This window comes from Bidens hawaiensis, unplaced genomic scaffold (assembly GCF_021521415.1).
Source record: "Bidens hawaiensis isolate Kalapana, Puna unplaced genomic scaffold, B.hawaiensis_p1.1 tig00005498_1, whole genome shotgun sequence".
Classification (NCBI taxonomy): Eukaryota; Viridiplantae; Streptophyta; class Magnoliopsida; order Asterales; family Asteraceae; genus Bidens; species Bidens hawaiensis.
In genome coordinates, this window is record NW_027491353.1 from 1105537 (window position 1) to 1121205 (window position 15669).

Consider the following 15669-nt stretch of genomic DNA (forward strand, 5'->3'; position numbering starts at 1 on the left):
AGTTCGCTAGGGATGTTAGCGAACTAAGACATTATAATATATTCCCTCCTGATTCGTTAGGGGATGGTAACGAATCAGGGGGTGGTTCGTTATGTTAAGTTATGTAACGAAGGGGAAGCTGGTTCGCTAGGGGATGTTAGCGAACCAGATCGCCTTCTATATATAGTGAACAACTGTTCACTTGTAAAGTGTTTTTTGGGGAAGATATAAGTTTATTGAGAAAAATCTTGAGTAATTACTCTCTCCCAAGCTCCATCTTAACATTATTGATAATAGATACACATACATAACATTAAATCATGGTTAATTATGAGCTAGATCTTTAATAGTGGTAATTGGATAATCTACATATCCGAGATGTGTTTTATTGTTATCGACTGTTAATCCGGGATCAAACACCGTTGTTAGGCGGAATCTAACAAAGGATAGATTCAATGGTAACACGAACAAACACAATAAAACACACAATATGGCTTCAAAAAACACGTTATATTCAACGTCGGGTACTTAAGCCCTTATTACAATGATAATATATTCTCTCGTCTCTCACTTTCTAACCATGACCAACCAAAATAACATACATACATCATATATATATATAGTATATGCTAACCCCAAGCCCAAACATACACTAAGCCCACTGAAATCATAGATTTCAGTTTACATTGAATAGCCTAAAACTAAGCCCAATAACATAAAGCGTAAACCATTTAATATAGCCCAACAAACAATAAGCTAGACCCATATTTATAGTCTTACTAAATAATCAATTACTTAACTTCTTCTCCAAAACAAAATCTTTCCTAAACCTATTATAATTCAAATAACTAAAATAAAAAATTATAAAATAAACCAGTTAACTTAATTAATAATTCAATATTAACCTTTAGGTCAAACACTATGACTGCTATTAATTGATAAGACTATTGAAAATTAATAATTTACATAGTGATGTGGGCACCCTAAAACCACAAAATAGAAGGAAAATTCAAAGAAAATAACCTGGCATAGGTGAAAAATAGTAGAAAAGAATGGCAGTCAAAAAGGTTTGATTATTTTTTATAACGATCATTTGGATCACTAACTAGTCGTTGTTGTTGGCTAACCCAATCATCTTCATTTCCTGAGTACCGGTGACCTCCTCCAGGATGAAACATATGTGAATAACCCTCTAACCTAACCTTGAATCCCTATTTTATCACACATGAGACTGAACTCAAGAACTTCTTTTTTAAGTAAAGTTTTTGAATGCCTCACATCAACAACTTAAACCTGTTACATATGAATTACTAAGAAAGGTCGTTGTGGGCGCCATTGGGGCTTTGATGCCCGTGCACACCGCAGACGGGCGCCTTGTGGGAGGGGGGGGGGCTTCACAACAATGGGCGCGTTTGGGTAATTTTGGTGAGCCCTCTCTCTCTCTCTCTCCATCTCTCTCTCGCACACAAATACATACATATGTGTGTATATAATGGGGTGCCCAAGGGGCTTGAAACCATAGTGGGGCATTATAGGTTGGCGCTTCGATACCCTCCAGTCCCTACATGATGCTGATGTGGCACTATGGAGGGGCTTCGATCTCCCACCCCCCCCCCCCACCACACACACACGCACCCATATAAAGAACAGTGTCTAAGAGAACTAATTGGAGCCAAGACCAAAAGGACCCAATTGGCATGTGGCGCCACAATACCAAATCACCATCATCAGTCTTTTTTTTTTGGTGAATTTATTCCACAAAAATTACTTGCATGGGATCGTACGGGCACCAAAAGTTTTTGAATTTTCAATGCTGGTCACTGTAGAGTGTAGATAAGTGTGGCCATGTTTCCTGACATATGTGAACTCATATAATTTCGGGGGTACCACCGTGTAGTACAACCATCAGTGTCAACTCTTTCATGTCTGACATGGATTATTGTGCATTCATTTTTTGTTGATGAAAGATGCCTGCCACACATTTGAGTCAAGTCACAATAATGGACAATCGGTAAATTCGTTTGCAGTGTATTTATAGACATTACACGAATAGCCTTTACTACAATTAATCCTCATTTTAGATGTCGACTGTTTTTCATAGACGTTTCAAAATGTTTACTCTCTTGCTCATCTTGTCTGCACTTCTGTTATTTGACGTAACTAATGTTCATGCACAAGCTGGATATCTTCCTCAAGAAGAAGGTAAGTTTTTATTATTTAGGTGTTAGGATCAAATACAAACGTTTCTTTCGTGAAAAGTGTACATATACTGAAGTAATATGCCAATCATGATTTTAAAGTAAATAATAATCAGATGGATGAGCCATATTAAAGCCATATGTGCACGTTGGCTGTCATTTTCTTTTTGTCTGTTCATTTATGTTGGAACTTGTCGCTATGAATTTAGATCTTGTTACCTTTGCAGTGCGTGCTCTTCGTGATATAGCAGAAGAATTGGGTAAAAAGGACTGGGATTTTAACCTGAACCCATGTGATAATAATTCGAATTGGGCAACGCCAAAAACCACCGATATGCCTCTTTATAACAACACTGTTAACTGCAGCTGCTCTTACCCTGGCGGTGTTTGTCACGTCATTGCAATGTATGTTGTTTTAGATGCTCTATAGTTGTCTTGGGTATTTGCACTTACCAAAACTGGTCTATGTCTTCACTATACAATTGAAATTCAATAACCAAGTCATAAAGATTACCTTAAAGTACAAGGAAAAGGCTACATATTAAACGATGTTAGATCTTTATGTTACGTGAACCGTAATTTATTCCTTTTACAATAAACAATAGATGTATGCCGAACAGGAGGGAAACACGCATGTGTAGGATCTAACATGGATTTCTTCTATTGTGAGCTTGAGTATTAGTCTTTTCAATGTGGGGCAAAGTGCTTTAAAAGTTGTTTCATGCAAAGTGACCAAACATGAGAAAACGTGTCTTGACAAACAACACATATTTATACCCTTCACATGATACTTTTGGTTTCCTAGCTCCTAATGTATGGCTACTTAGTCGTGTCCAATGGAACGTAAAATTGTAATGTTATGACCTCACGATCTATGAATGTTATTCTTAAACGACTTAGTTTTGATTTTCAAAAAAAGCTAGCGGCACAACTTGTTGCCCTTTTCCATTCTGTATCGATGTAAACACTATTTTTGATGAAATGAAATATGCATTAAATTACTAAAAAGATAGATGTATTGAATTCATAGAAAATTAAACATATGTTCATTTCGTATATGATATCTGTCTCCACGTTAAACTAAATAAGCGGAAATTTCTTTTATAAACAGATATCTCAAAGGGCAGGATCTGGATGGTGTTCTTCCACCTTCCCTGGCAAAGTTACCATATATTAAAACCATGTAAGACATAATTTAAAAATAAATTCAGATACCATGCTTCAAGGCGTTATTTACACCGGTCGCTTCTTGCAGTGATTTAACTCGCAATTACCTAAATGGTACCATACCACCTGAATGGGCTTCAACCAGTCTGGAGTACTTGTAAGCCATTTCTCATTCATGTTTATTACAAGTTTGGTGAATATCAATTTGGTTCTTAGCTTTTTAACTGTAATCTAGGTCTGTTACTGTGAATCGCTTATCGGGAACGATTCCAACATATTTGGGCAACATAACATCACTTGTATATCTGTATGTTCTCTGATCTCTATATCCATCTCAAATACACACTTTTGAGGATACTACTCCAATAAGTTTATGTGTAATGCTTTATATTCCCAACTAACACTTGCAAAAGGCATCATCATTTATGCTATGGCTAATTGGAGTTCATTAAGTTATTATGCTCTTTATATAAATTTATGTATGATGGATAACTAAATAAATTCCAGGAGTCTGGAGAGTAACATGTTCTCCGGAACTGTTCCAGCTGAGCTTGGAAAACTAGAAAATTTAGTAAACCTGTACGCCTTGTTTCTAATACTTATTTACTACAAATATTCCTGATAATTGTTCCTATGGTGATTGATAAAATTTGTGGCCACATTTTATATTATCTCAAATACTAGGATTCTTAAGGCAAATAATCTCTCTGGTGTGTTACCAATGGAGCTTAATAATCTAGCCAAATTGACAGAACTGTATGCAACTCCACCCTTTCAAACTAATACTTTAAAAGCATGAAGATTCCTTTATTTCTCATGGATAATTTCGAAACAAATTATCGCTACTTTTCATCTTTGTGCAGCCGACTAAGTAGTAATAACTTCACTGGAAAAATACCAAACCTTGAAAGCTGGAAACAACTTACTAATCTGTAAGTCTTAACTTGTACCCATGCTATGAGGCTTTTATTGTGACAATGAGTATTATAGCCATTGCAACCCTGTAATATCTCTTATGTGGCAACATCATCAGAGAGATCCATGGTAGTGGACTTGAAGGACCGATACCAGCAAGCCTTTCTGTCTTGAGCAACTTGATAGAATTGTAAGTTACTAAAACACTCTCAAACTTTATGTTTCGTGCTATAACTAATCTGCATATCTTTATGTAATCCATGTGTAGAAGAATCTCTGATTTAAGTGGAGAAAATTCATCGTTCCCGAATCTAAGTAACATGACGAACATCACAAAGTTGTAAGTTGTTTTATTTAGGAATCTATTACCTACTTCTTAATATCTATATTGGTTGTCTTAACTTCAAGAATTAATTACGTCAATTTTGCAGGATGTTGAGAAGCTGTAGTATAACAGGGAGAATTCCTGATTATTTCAAAAAGTTGCCCAATTTGAAGCATTTGTAATAGTTTTCCCTTAATCATTTCTTGAGCAAAATCTACTTTTGACTAGTATCGTTTGTCTTTTTGCATTTATCACATCTTTGAATGTTTTTTGTATTTTCTGATATATTCTTATTTTTTCTTGTTTTATTATTATTTTTATCTATATCTATGTACTTGCACAGAGATCTAAGTTTCAATCATTTATATGGCGGTATCCCAGATCTTAGTGGACTAAAAGATCTACAATACATGTAAGAAATATACGCTTTAGTTTTTCACTCATTAAACTTCTAAGTTATTATGAAAGAAAGGACATGATTATAAATTGTAACAAGGTTATTTGGTGAAATGACCAGGTATGTCACCGGTAACTCTCTCAATGGGAGTGTACCCGGATGGATTACGAAAGGATCAGGTAATATACGATGTGGATTATCAAGCTCCATTTCATCATTACCTTTGTATGAAATTTGTGCCCTTTGCTATGAGATTTCAACTCGAATGAACACATACACAGACATTGTAAATCCTTAGGTAAACCCTACATCGTTGAGTTATGAGGGGACATACCGTGCCATAAAAGTTACCCGCCTTATATACCACTTGCATGGTTTGACCCATTGGTTGGGACGAGAGGAGAGTTACACAATTAAGCATGTAAAAATGCAGTCTTTATATCTAGTTGCTCCAACTTCAAATCTGGTGAAGCAACTAATGACATAATTATCCTTATTGATGTTTGCTTGATTAAATGAGAGAAAATCTCACTGTAGTCAATCCCAAGTCAATCCCAACCTTATGTGTGAACCCTTTGGCAACCAATCTAGCTTTGTTAGTTTTTTCCCAAAAGAGCACAACTTATGCCCTGATGAACTAGCATGGCCCACCTTCACTCTCGGTTGACGAAAATCGATTCTACCATTGAATTTCTTCAATTTGAACATACACAATCTTGATCATCAATTACGGAATATACTTTTAAGTTATTTGAGACCCTATCATAGCTTTACTATTGGTAAGATTTTCTGAGTACAATGATGATGATGATGATGATGATGATGACGACGACGATGATGATGATGAATTGAGCTAAGCGGTGGCTACTGTTCTGGAAACAACAAATAATTGGCATAACTGAAGAACACAAATGTGTATTCTGATTACAAGAACGAAGCAATAAAGTACTATAGATGAATCGAAGAACGCACAAGCAATACAAATGATTGAATCTGCCGAGTTTATAAACCCTAAACACCCAAATCAAATTAGTATAGGTTGTTAACAAACTAGGTCTCACTGACACAAATAGCCTATAGTTTGAAAACTAATACACTCTCAAATCAAACTCTAGTAAGTAGCCATCACATGTTTGAAAGATTACAAATAAGCCCCTGTAGTTTTAGTTGTCCACGTTGATTTAACCAACTTTGACTTTAACTCAACACTATTTGAATTAGTCTTCAACAATATATATACTTTCTTAAATGATTGTGTTTATAATGCAGTAAGATTTGTAGATCTTTCATATAACCACTTTATCAGAGAAACTATGTTTCCAGCTTGTGGTGAATCATTGTAAGTTTTCAGATTTAGAATACTAGCTCAGTTCTTGTTTGAAAACAACTTGAAATTAAAGTCTATGTATGGTCTCCTCATTTACTAGGAACTTGTTCAGAAGTTACAATAGTGGGAACGACTCGTAAGCATATACCCTACTTTCGATTGTAATATGAATAGAACTATAATTCAACGATGCTCATGGATTTATGTTTCGTTTAACACAGAGACCTTGCTAAATGCCTTAGCAACCATCCTTGCTTGAAGGGTGAGCCTCGTTTTTTCTAGGTGATGTTGCAAATCCTTCTTAAAAGCAAAAGTCAAGCTGATGCATCTTATGTTTCTCTTTTTCTTGGCCCAGACTACAAATCAGTTCATATTAATTGTGGCGGGATAGGAGCCACCATCGGAGATAAATTTTACGAGGCAGATCAATATCCAGCCGGACCTGCAAAATTCCGTCCTTTAAGTGATCATTGGGGATTTAGTAGCACCGGAAATGTATTGGATCTTAATAATTTTACATATACAATAAAGAATGTATCAAGACTCACTATGAAAGACTCGGAATTTACATTGAGGCTCGAGCCTCTCCACTGTCTCTCACTTACTATGGCCGCTGCTTAGCAAATGGAAGGTATAGGGTGACTCTACATTTTGCAGAGATAGTTTTCAGAGCTAACAAATCTTATCAGGCTCTTGGAAGACGTGCTTTTGATGTTTATGTACAGATTGAAGGTTCCTACTTTTTAAATTTTCTGAAAAATTTTTACATACTTCACCTAGAAATTTGTAAACAAAAAGTATGATGCATTTCCTACAATGAAATAGAAAAATGAATTTTGTTGTAATTTTATTTCACTTTTGCCTTCTCCTTTCCACAGGGTGCAATTAAGTTTAAGAATTTGGATATCGAATTTGGATATCAATAAAAAATATTCATGTTACTAATACAACATTAGAAATTCGATTTCAGTATGCTGGGAAAGGCACAACCGTAGCCCCAAAAAAAGGAGATTTTGGGCCTATGATATCTGCCATTTCTATGGAGTTTGGTACGCTTATTGCCCACGTGTTTTAACCACTATTTTCATCACAACTTATCACTCTATTAAGATTAATACAAACTCTTTAGAATTATTTAGTCACTCATCTAGTCGTTGAGTAATAAACGGTTAGTCTTTGTCACTAGTTATGAGTTTCGTATGCTATTTCTTCTACTATTGTAAAGTTTTATTTCGTTAGATTACTGACTCTTTTTTCAGTTTCTCTTGTATTCACTTTTTTTTTTATTAGTTGACTTCTTTCATTATATAGAAACATAGGTATTCGCTTTCAATTCATAGTCGTTAATAATAATCTTTGGTTTAATCGTTCCAGTTTCGTTGTTTTTGTTGTTTAAATACAAAAGTGATACAAAAGAGTGTGAGGTAAAGCTGTTATGGTAAAGGTCTATACAGTGACACAAAAGAGTGCGAGGATAAATTTTAGGCGTAACGAATTTTTCTTTATAATGTCCTTAAAGTCGAAACTATAATTTTTTACCGACACTTATTAGATAATCTTGATAGAAACTAAGATATAGTGATATGCTTAGAAATGCATTTCCCTTATAGTATTGAATAGTGAATAATTAAGTATTAAGCTTTTGTCTGTTGCTAAGATGATTTTCTTTCTTTAGAGTCTAAGCCTGACAAAAGAAGTATATTCCTAATCATTGGAGCGGTGGTTGCATCATTGTGCCTCATTATCATAGTTATTGGTATTGCAAGGCATATCGCGAGGCGTTATAAAGGGGACCGAACATCGCGAGAAAAAGGTGTTCTACTTGTTATTAGAAAATTATATTTAACCCTGACCCGACCAATTGTTTAATCTCTGCCCCCTCCCTAGGTGCCGAGACTTGTGTTATGGCAACTTCTTTGTGGTTAGTGAGATAAAAACTATATGATTGCTAATATATTGTGTCCTTACAGATTTAAGGGGATTGGATTTGCAGACTGGAGTATTTACATATAAACAGATTAAAGTTGCCACCAACAACTTTGCTGATTCAAATAAACTTGGGGAGGGTGGTTTTGGACCTGTTTACAAGGTAATATTGAACACACATAGAATTTTCCTTCGTCGTTCCATATTTTGAAATCTACAAAGTATCACTTGTAAGGTGTTTAATGTAAATGGTGAAATACAAAAGAAATTGATAAACCAATTAAGGTGTAGCTGATATACCTTTAATTTTTTATTTGCATGGCACACTCCTAGATGGAACTCTAATTGCCGTGAAGAAACTGTCTGCTAAATCGAGTCAAGGAAATCGTGAATTTGTGAATGAAATAGGGATGATAGCTGGCATCCAACACCCTAATGTTGTAAGGCTACATGGGTGTTGTGTGGAAAGCAATCAACTACTGCTTGTTTATGAGTACATGGAGAATAATTCTCTGGCCCATGCTCTATTTGGTATTCTCCTTTTTCTTTCATCCACATCTCACCCAGTAAGACAAGAATACTTCACTCCAACATCATCTGTAGTTATAGTGAATTATGTATAACACATGGATTCGATTTCCACAAGATCTTTGTATCAAGAACGTCCATAAAGATGAAAAACAAGAATCTAGAATACAAAACTGTTTTTTTATTGAAATCAGGCCTTGAATAATATTTGTGTGGATTTATCATGAGAAAACGACATCTAGTAGTACAAAATATACAAAGTTAAGAAACGAAAACCATATAACCCTACGGGAGAGAGAGAATATATATATATATATATATATCACCAGAGGTACCCACATTTGCGTATTTAAGAAAACACAAGTTATTGATTAATATTCTTTGTTTTTTATAAATCAGAGAACGACAAAGCTACGATAAAATTAGATTTTCGTACAAGACAGCGAATCTGTATTGGCATTGCCAAAGGTTTGGCCTTCCTGCACGAAGAGTCGGTTCTAAGAATGATCCATAGGGACATCAAGGCAACAAATGTACTCTTGGATAGTGACCTTACCCCAAAGATATCAGATTTTGGTTTGGCTAAGCTTGATGACGAAGAATACACTCACATTACAACCAGAGTTGCCGGAACTATGTGAGTGTCTTCTTAACTGCTTTTACCTTCAATGTCTCCTGGACAAAAACATAAACTTTTGGATTAAAATGACAATTTTGATCAAACCACATGGACAAAAAATGCACTTAACTCATGTTCTTAAACAAGCCATGAGATCAGCTTGTGCCATAAAATCCACCAAAATAAGTCGTTATCGTATTCTTTCTTGTTTATCATGTTCAGTTTCTTTTACTTTCCTTTCATTTTGTATTTGGTTCTCCAGAGGGTACATGGCCCCAGAATATGCATTAAGGGGCCAGTTAACCTACAAAGCAGATGTATATAGTTTTGGCGTTCTTGCACTTGAAATTGTTTCAGGAATGAATAATATGAAATATCGACCAAATGACGAATCTATTTCTTTTGTTGATTGGGTAAAACTCTGTTCACTGAATTAATTAGTCCCAATTATCTCACAATCGATCTTATGATCAGTATGTTTCTTCCATTCTAGGTTGTTTCTCTAAAACAAAAGGGGAGTTTGATGGAGTTGGTGGATCAAGAACTGTGTTCTAATTTCAACAAAAAAGAGGCATTGAGAATGATAGAGATCGCCTTATTATGCATTAATAAGTCTCCAGCTCTTAGGCCTATGATGTCTGAAGTAGTAAATATGCTCGAGGGTCATATTGAAATTACAAAAACAGATATTAATCTAACCACAGCAGATGATGAGTTCAGGTTGCAAGCACTCAAACTAAAGCTTGAAGAGATACAGTCCCCTTACTCTGATGAACAAGAGACATTCACTAAAGCATCATCTTCTATCTCGCACGACCTGTATCCGAATAGTCAAATTTCTGAAGCAAGTTGTTTGATGCTTGAGTAAGGGATACTCTTTTCTAAATCCTATACGTAGCAAAACATTATGCTAAATAATTCGGTATCAAATGTGCTAGAATAGTTTTTCATTCTGAATTGCATGGATATGTTTCATTAGAACTTTTTGTTATTTAAAAATTACGGACGTGCCTTTTTTTCTTTTCTTTTTGAACTTTTGTGTTTTTTTAGAAGTCTTAAACCTACTTAAACCCTCCACTTTTTATATAAGATAGAGATGAGACACCTTACAACACAACAAGGATGTCCCTTGGAAAATTTAAATTGCTTAAATGATTTATAACATGACTTTATCATCACTTAAAGATTTTACTCTCATAAGACGAAATTTTATTCTCATACGATATGTTCTCTCCATAGGATTCGTCTGCGATCTATAGACACTAGATGTCCTAACTGTTGTGAACAAGATTCAAATAATATCTTGTAGGTTATCAGTACTTAAATTGTCACAACAATTAATGTATCAAAACCTGCTACATTGTGATAGTGCAACGACTGAATTCGGTCAATAATGGTTAGGTTCGTAATGCTAAAGATGATAAACCCAAAAAAATAAACGTACATAATAGTATTGGTACTCGTATAACTTATGATAAAAAAAAACAAAAGTTTAGTGGTGAAACATGTGTGGTACAGCTGGAAGCTTATGCAAATACGGCTGGTATCGAAGGTAGGGGCACTAATTCGTAAACATAAGGAGTAAGTCTTGAAAAATAATAAAATATTGATTTGAAACAAAACTAAAAAGCAAAAACAAAACCCCATGCCTGATGTCGAACGCGAATTCGGACGTTGTATGTTCCTAATTCCGGACCATAATCACAAGTCGTTGAAGATGCATGGGAGGACCTAAGTTGATAAGTTGGTTTAGTTTTCTTATTGTAATATGATTAGGCCACACGTAATGGGCGAATTCCATAGGCTATGAAAGGCAATTTTTATAGTGAACACCGCCCCAAGCGATACAAGGGGGAGGGGGGCGATGAATATTTATCGTCGGGAGTGTTTTGAATAATATTATAATTATATTGTGTTGTGTGTGGTGTGCGTGTACATACATATATATATATATATATATATATATATATATATATATATATATATATATATATATTGGCTACAATACCACTACACCTTTAAAACAAAAAAAAAACATCATTTGCTGACTATGCGCCACATGACAGAAAACGCCCAATTTTGTAGCACCTCCACTACACATAACCTTATTATGGTAATGAATTGGTCACCAAGTTAGGGTTAGAATATAAATATAGGAGTTGGTTAGAGGCTTTAGGTATGTGATCAATAGAAAATTATTATAAAAAGTTCTTAAGTCAATTTCTCTTGCAATAGTAAAATGTAGATCGATCATGTGCCTTGATTGTCGGCACTTAATCGTAAACATAAATGAGTAAGCATAAAAAAAACACGGGAGATGATCGGCTAGAATGGGTTTTGGATGTTGAAGTAGGGCTCACAATTAAGAGCCTATGGTTGAAGGAAGCTGGTAATGGGTTGGATTGGACTTTTAAATGGAACAATCTTGTAGCAAAATCAATGTTTTCATGATCGGATCAGACAATGAACCGGACTATCAACCGGTTCACCGGTTCAACTGGTTGAACCGGTCGAACAGGCCGAACAACTTTGGTCATAAAATGACGAGTCGGGCTGGAAAAATGATTTTTCAAAAAAACATACTTTTTTTAATAGAAAAACGGTTCAACCTTTTTCATAGAAAACCGGTTCGACCGGTTAAACCGATTCAGACCGGCCGGTTCTCTAGAGCTGAGGGAACTATATAGAACCAGGGGCGGTTTTATATACAGGGTTGGGGTGCACGGGAACCCCCCAAGTTTCGAAATTATAGTGTAATTCTATATATAAAATATGAAGTGCACCCCCTTATAAAATTGAAGTGCACCACCTTACCAAACTGAAAAAGTGGTGGAGTGGTTAAAACACTTCATGCTCTAGCTGATGTCTTGTGTTCGAGGCTTGGTTAGGCCGGTTTTTTTTTTTTATTTAAGATATGTGTTTTAATATATTTGGGTTTTAACTTGCCAAACTATCAACCGCAAGAGGACGAACTTAGTGACGATTTTGCTGCATATATCTAGCCTTTGCCTCTTTTCCAAGGTTTATAATATTAAATACATTAATATTGTTTACAATTTTATATTATCTACATGTTCTTTGCCATCTTTTTACTTTTACATGTAGCCATGTAGGCTATTTAACCCAGCCATGTATTTCATGTTATTTAACTTTGAAATCAGTAATACTAGAAGCTTTTGAGTGTATCTATCATTATTTGTGTTGTTCTTACATATTCGTTGATTGTGTTCACCAACAAACAAACAATAATTTCATGAAAATTTAATAATAAATCATGAGCCATATTAGGCATTTTATGTAGCTGGTGCCATGAAAGTCTTTATATGGATTGGTTATTTATTAGCAATTATTTATTTGTTTTGATAGTTGATTTTTTCCACTTGAATTTGATTTGTAGGTATTACTAATATGAGTATCAAGAGATATTTTCAAACAGAACCATCAAACCTTGGGTCATCATCTTCAAGTAGTAAACCGTCAAAAGTAGATTTGGATGATCTTCCATGGATCCTTCCGAAAGTCTACCGATTTCATCTTATCACCCAAGTCAAAAAGATGAAATAAGACGAGCATATCTACTTAGAGGTCCATGTCAACCAACCGGGCATGATTTTCCACAAACAAATTATGGTAGCAAATTAAGACGCTTTAATGTGGAATGGTACTAATTTTGACGCCCTGCTTGCGGTGCGCACATATAATGTATATATGTGTGAACTCTTGGGTGGGAAAAAGTAAAATTGCACTAATTTTGACGTTATTTTACTAATCACGTGAAAATAACGTTAAAAGTGGCGGAAGGTTAATCAGGCATCATGTGGAGGCATTGATAGCCGAAAGACAAGGGCACATGCACCAATCAGCCGGTGTCCCGATGATTGAGTGTTATGTGTCTTATGTCCAAGGCTTGATTCAAAACTACTATCGAGTCGGGGGTCTCCCCGGAAGCAGCCTCTCTATCCCTATGGGATAGAGGTAAGGCTGTCTACATCTTACCCTCCTCAGACTCTACCATAGCATTGCTATTGGTGGGATATACTGAGTAAGATGATGATGATAATGTGGAATGGTACACAGGTGAATTTGGAAATTTGTTGGAATATAGTGTCAAAGCTGATAAAGCGTATTGCTTGCATTGTTACTTGTTTAAGGAGTGTGGACAAAATTATGCATTTTTGAGTGAAGGGGTGCGGTGTTGGAATAGGGCTCGGGAGAAATTTAGTGGTCATGTTGGTAAATGCAATAGTTTTCACAACAAAGCACGTAAAAAGGGAGAAGCCTTACTTAACCAAGCTCAATCTATACCTGTGGCCCTTGATAAAGGAACTGATTACATGCTTCAGCTAGACTTACTAAAGCATTGTTGAATGGTTCGTTAGCTTTTCGTGGTCATGATGAGTCTGAAGAATCTCTTTATAGAGGAAATTTTATAGAGTTCTTAAAAGTGTTTGGAGAACTAAATGAAGAAATTGGTAAAGTTATTTTAAGTAACCCTCCCGGGAATAACCAAATGACATCTCCATCAATCCAAAAAGAACTTTGTAATTGTTTTGCAGAAGAAGTATTAAAGAAGATATTTGTAGAACTTGGTGATGATGTCTTTTCCATATTAGTTGATGAATCGAGAGATATTTCTAGAAAGGAATAAATGGCCGTGGTTTTAAGATATGTTGATAAATTGGGATTTGTGAAGGAGCGGTTTATTGGCCTTGTTCATGTTATGGAAACATCCGCGTTATCTCTTAAATCTGCAATTGATAAACTATTTGCTCGCCACAATTTGAGTATTGGTAGGGTTAGAGGCCAAGGATATGACGGTGCAAGCAACATGTCCGGTGAGTTTAATGGTTTAAAAGCTTTGATTTTAAAAGAAAATCCTTCAACGTATTTTGTTCATTGTTTTGCTCACCAACTTCAACTGGTGGTTGTAGCCCTTACAACCAAACATCATGAAATTTTAAAATTTTTTAAAGAAGTGTCAAATTTAGTAAATGTTGTTGGTGCATCTTGTAAGCGAATAGATTTGATAAGAGAAAGTCAAAGAGTAAGATTGGGATTGAATTCGGAAGTTGAAACTGGGAGTGGAAAGAATCAAGAACTGTCACTGGCAAGAGCCGGGGATACACGTTGGAGTTCTCATGAAAAAACAATTCACCGTGTGCTTACTTTATTTCCTAGTGTTATTGACGTGCTTGAATATATAGAAAATTCGGGAGAGATTTCTGCTCATAAAAGTGAAGCACACGGACTTCAATTAACATGAAAACTTTTAGTTTTGTATTCTATTTACATTTGATGAAATACATCTTGGGTGTTACTAACACATTGTGTGAAGTACTTCAAAAAAAAGATCAAGATATGTTAAATGCTATTAAGTTAGTTAAGTTAACTAGTGAAGGCCTAAAAAGCTATCGACTTGAAGGCTTTGACTCGCTTTTGGAAGATGTCACGTCCTTTTGTGCCAAATATGATATTGAAGTGGTTGATATGAAAGCTGAGTATTTTGACCCGAAAAATCGAAGAAGGAAGACCGGCATCACCAATCGTGACCATTATGTGGTTAATAATTTCAACACGGTTCTCGACATGCAAATTCAAGAGCTTGGAAACCGTTTCAACGAGGTAACCACTAACTTGCTTATGTGTATGAGTTCTTTGAGCCCATCTTGTAATTTTAGTGCTTTTGTATCCATACGATTTTGATTTTGATGAAAAAGACAAGCTTATATATGAACTTGGCCACTACATTGCTAATGTGAAAGAAGATAAGCGGTTTGCCAACTTGAATGGGGTAGGTGATCTTGCCAAAATGATGGTGAAAACTAGATTGCACATTGATTATCTGTTGGTCTATCGTTTGATAAAGTTATCATTAGTTTTGCCGGTTGCAACGGCAAGTGTTGAAAGATGTTTTTCTTCAATGAAGATTGTGAAAACGGATTTGCTTAATAGTATGGGTGATGGATACACGAACGATTCATGCATTTGTTACATAGAAAGGGAATTCCTCCAACAAGTTTCAGTCGAAGATGTAATGCAACGATTTCAAAAGATGAAGACTCGAAAGGAACAACTTTAGGTATGCTTTTTCAATTTGTAAAGACCATTATATTTATATTTTATGTTTTTATTTTACAATGACGATGTCCTTTTTATGTTGCAATGAAGATGTCTTTTTATTTTGCAATGGCGATGTCTTTTATATTTCAATATCGTATTTTTATTATGTGATAAACCGTACCCGAACCGAACCATCAACCAACCCAAACCGTCAAACCGACCAAAATT

At 35.3% G+C, this 15669-nt stretch overlaps 1 protein-coding gene and 2 pseudogenes across 2 annotated transcripts; all 3 read left to right on the top strand.

The window, feature by feature from the left end:
- Positions 1–1737: 1737 nt before the first annotated feature.
- Positions 1738–10265, top strand: LOC143629989 (putative LRR receptor-like serine/threonine-protein kinase At1g07650; annotated as a pseudogene). Its single transcript, XR_013153065.1, has 24 exons — positions 1738–2181; positions 2405–2582; positions 3289–3360; positions 3433–3501; positions 3580–3651; positions 3852–3923; positions 4029–4100; positions 4208–4276; positions 4378–4449; positions 4528–4599; positions 4691–4762; positions 4928–4996; positions 5102–5160; positions 6251–6320; positions 6409–6444; positions 6530–6570; positions 6664–7027; positions 7187–7357; positions 7984–8121; positions 8279–8397; positions 8555–8765; positions 9162–9399; positions 9644–9794; positions 9875–10265. The product of XR_013153065.1 is annotated as a putative LRR receptor-like serine/threonine-protein kinase At1g07650 (transcript).
- Positions 10266–11670: 1405 nt separating this feature from the next.
- Positions 11671–14644, top strand: LOC143629963 (uncharacterized; annotated as a pseudogene).
- A 95-nt stretch (positions 14645–14739) lies between these two features.
- LOC143629964 (uncharacterized) lies at positions 14740–15460 on the top strand. The gene is made up of 2 exons (XM_077099101.1): positions 14740–14992; positions 15060–15460. Exons 1-2 carry the CDS (start codon positions 14740–14742, stop codon positions 15458–15460), a joined length of 654 nt encoding a protein of 217 aa, XP_076955216.1.
- Positions 15461–15669: the final 209 nt, after the last annotated feature.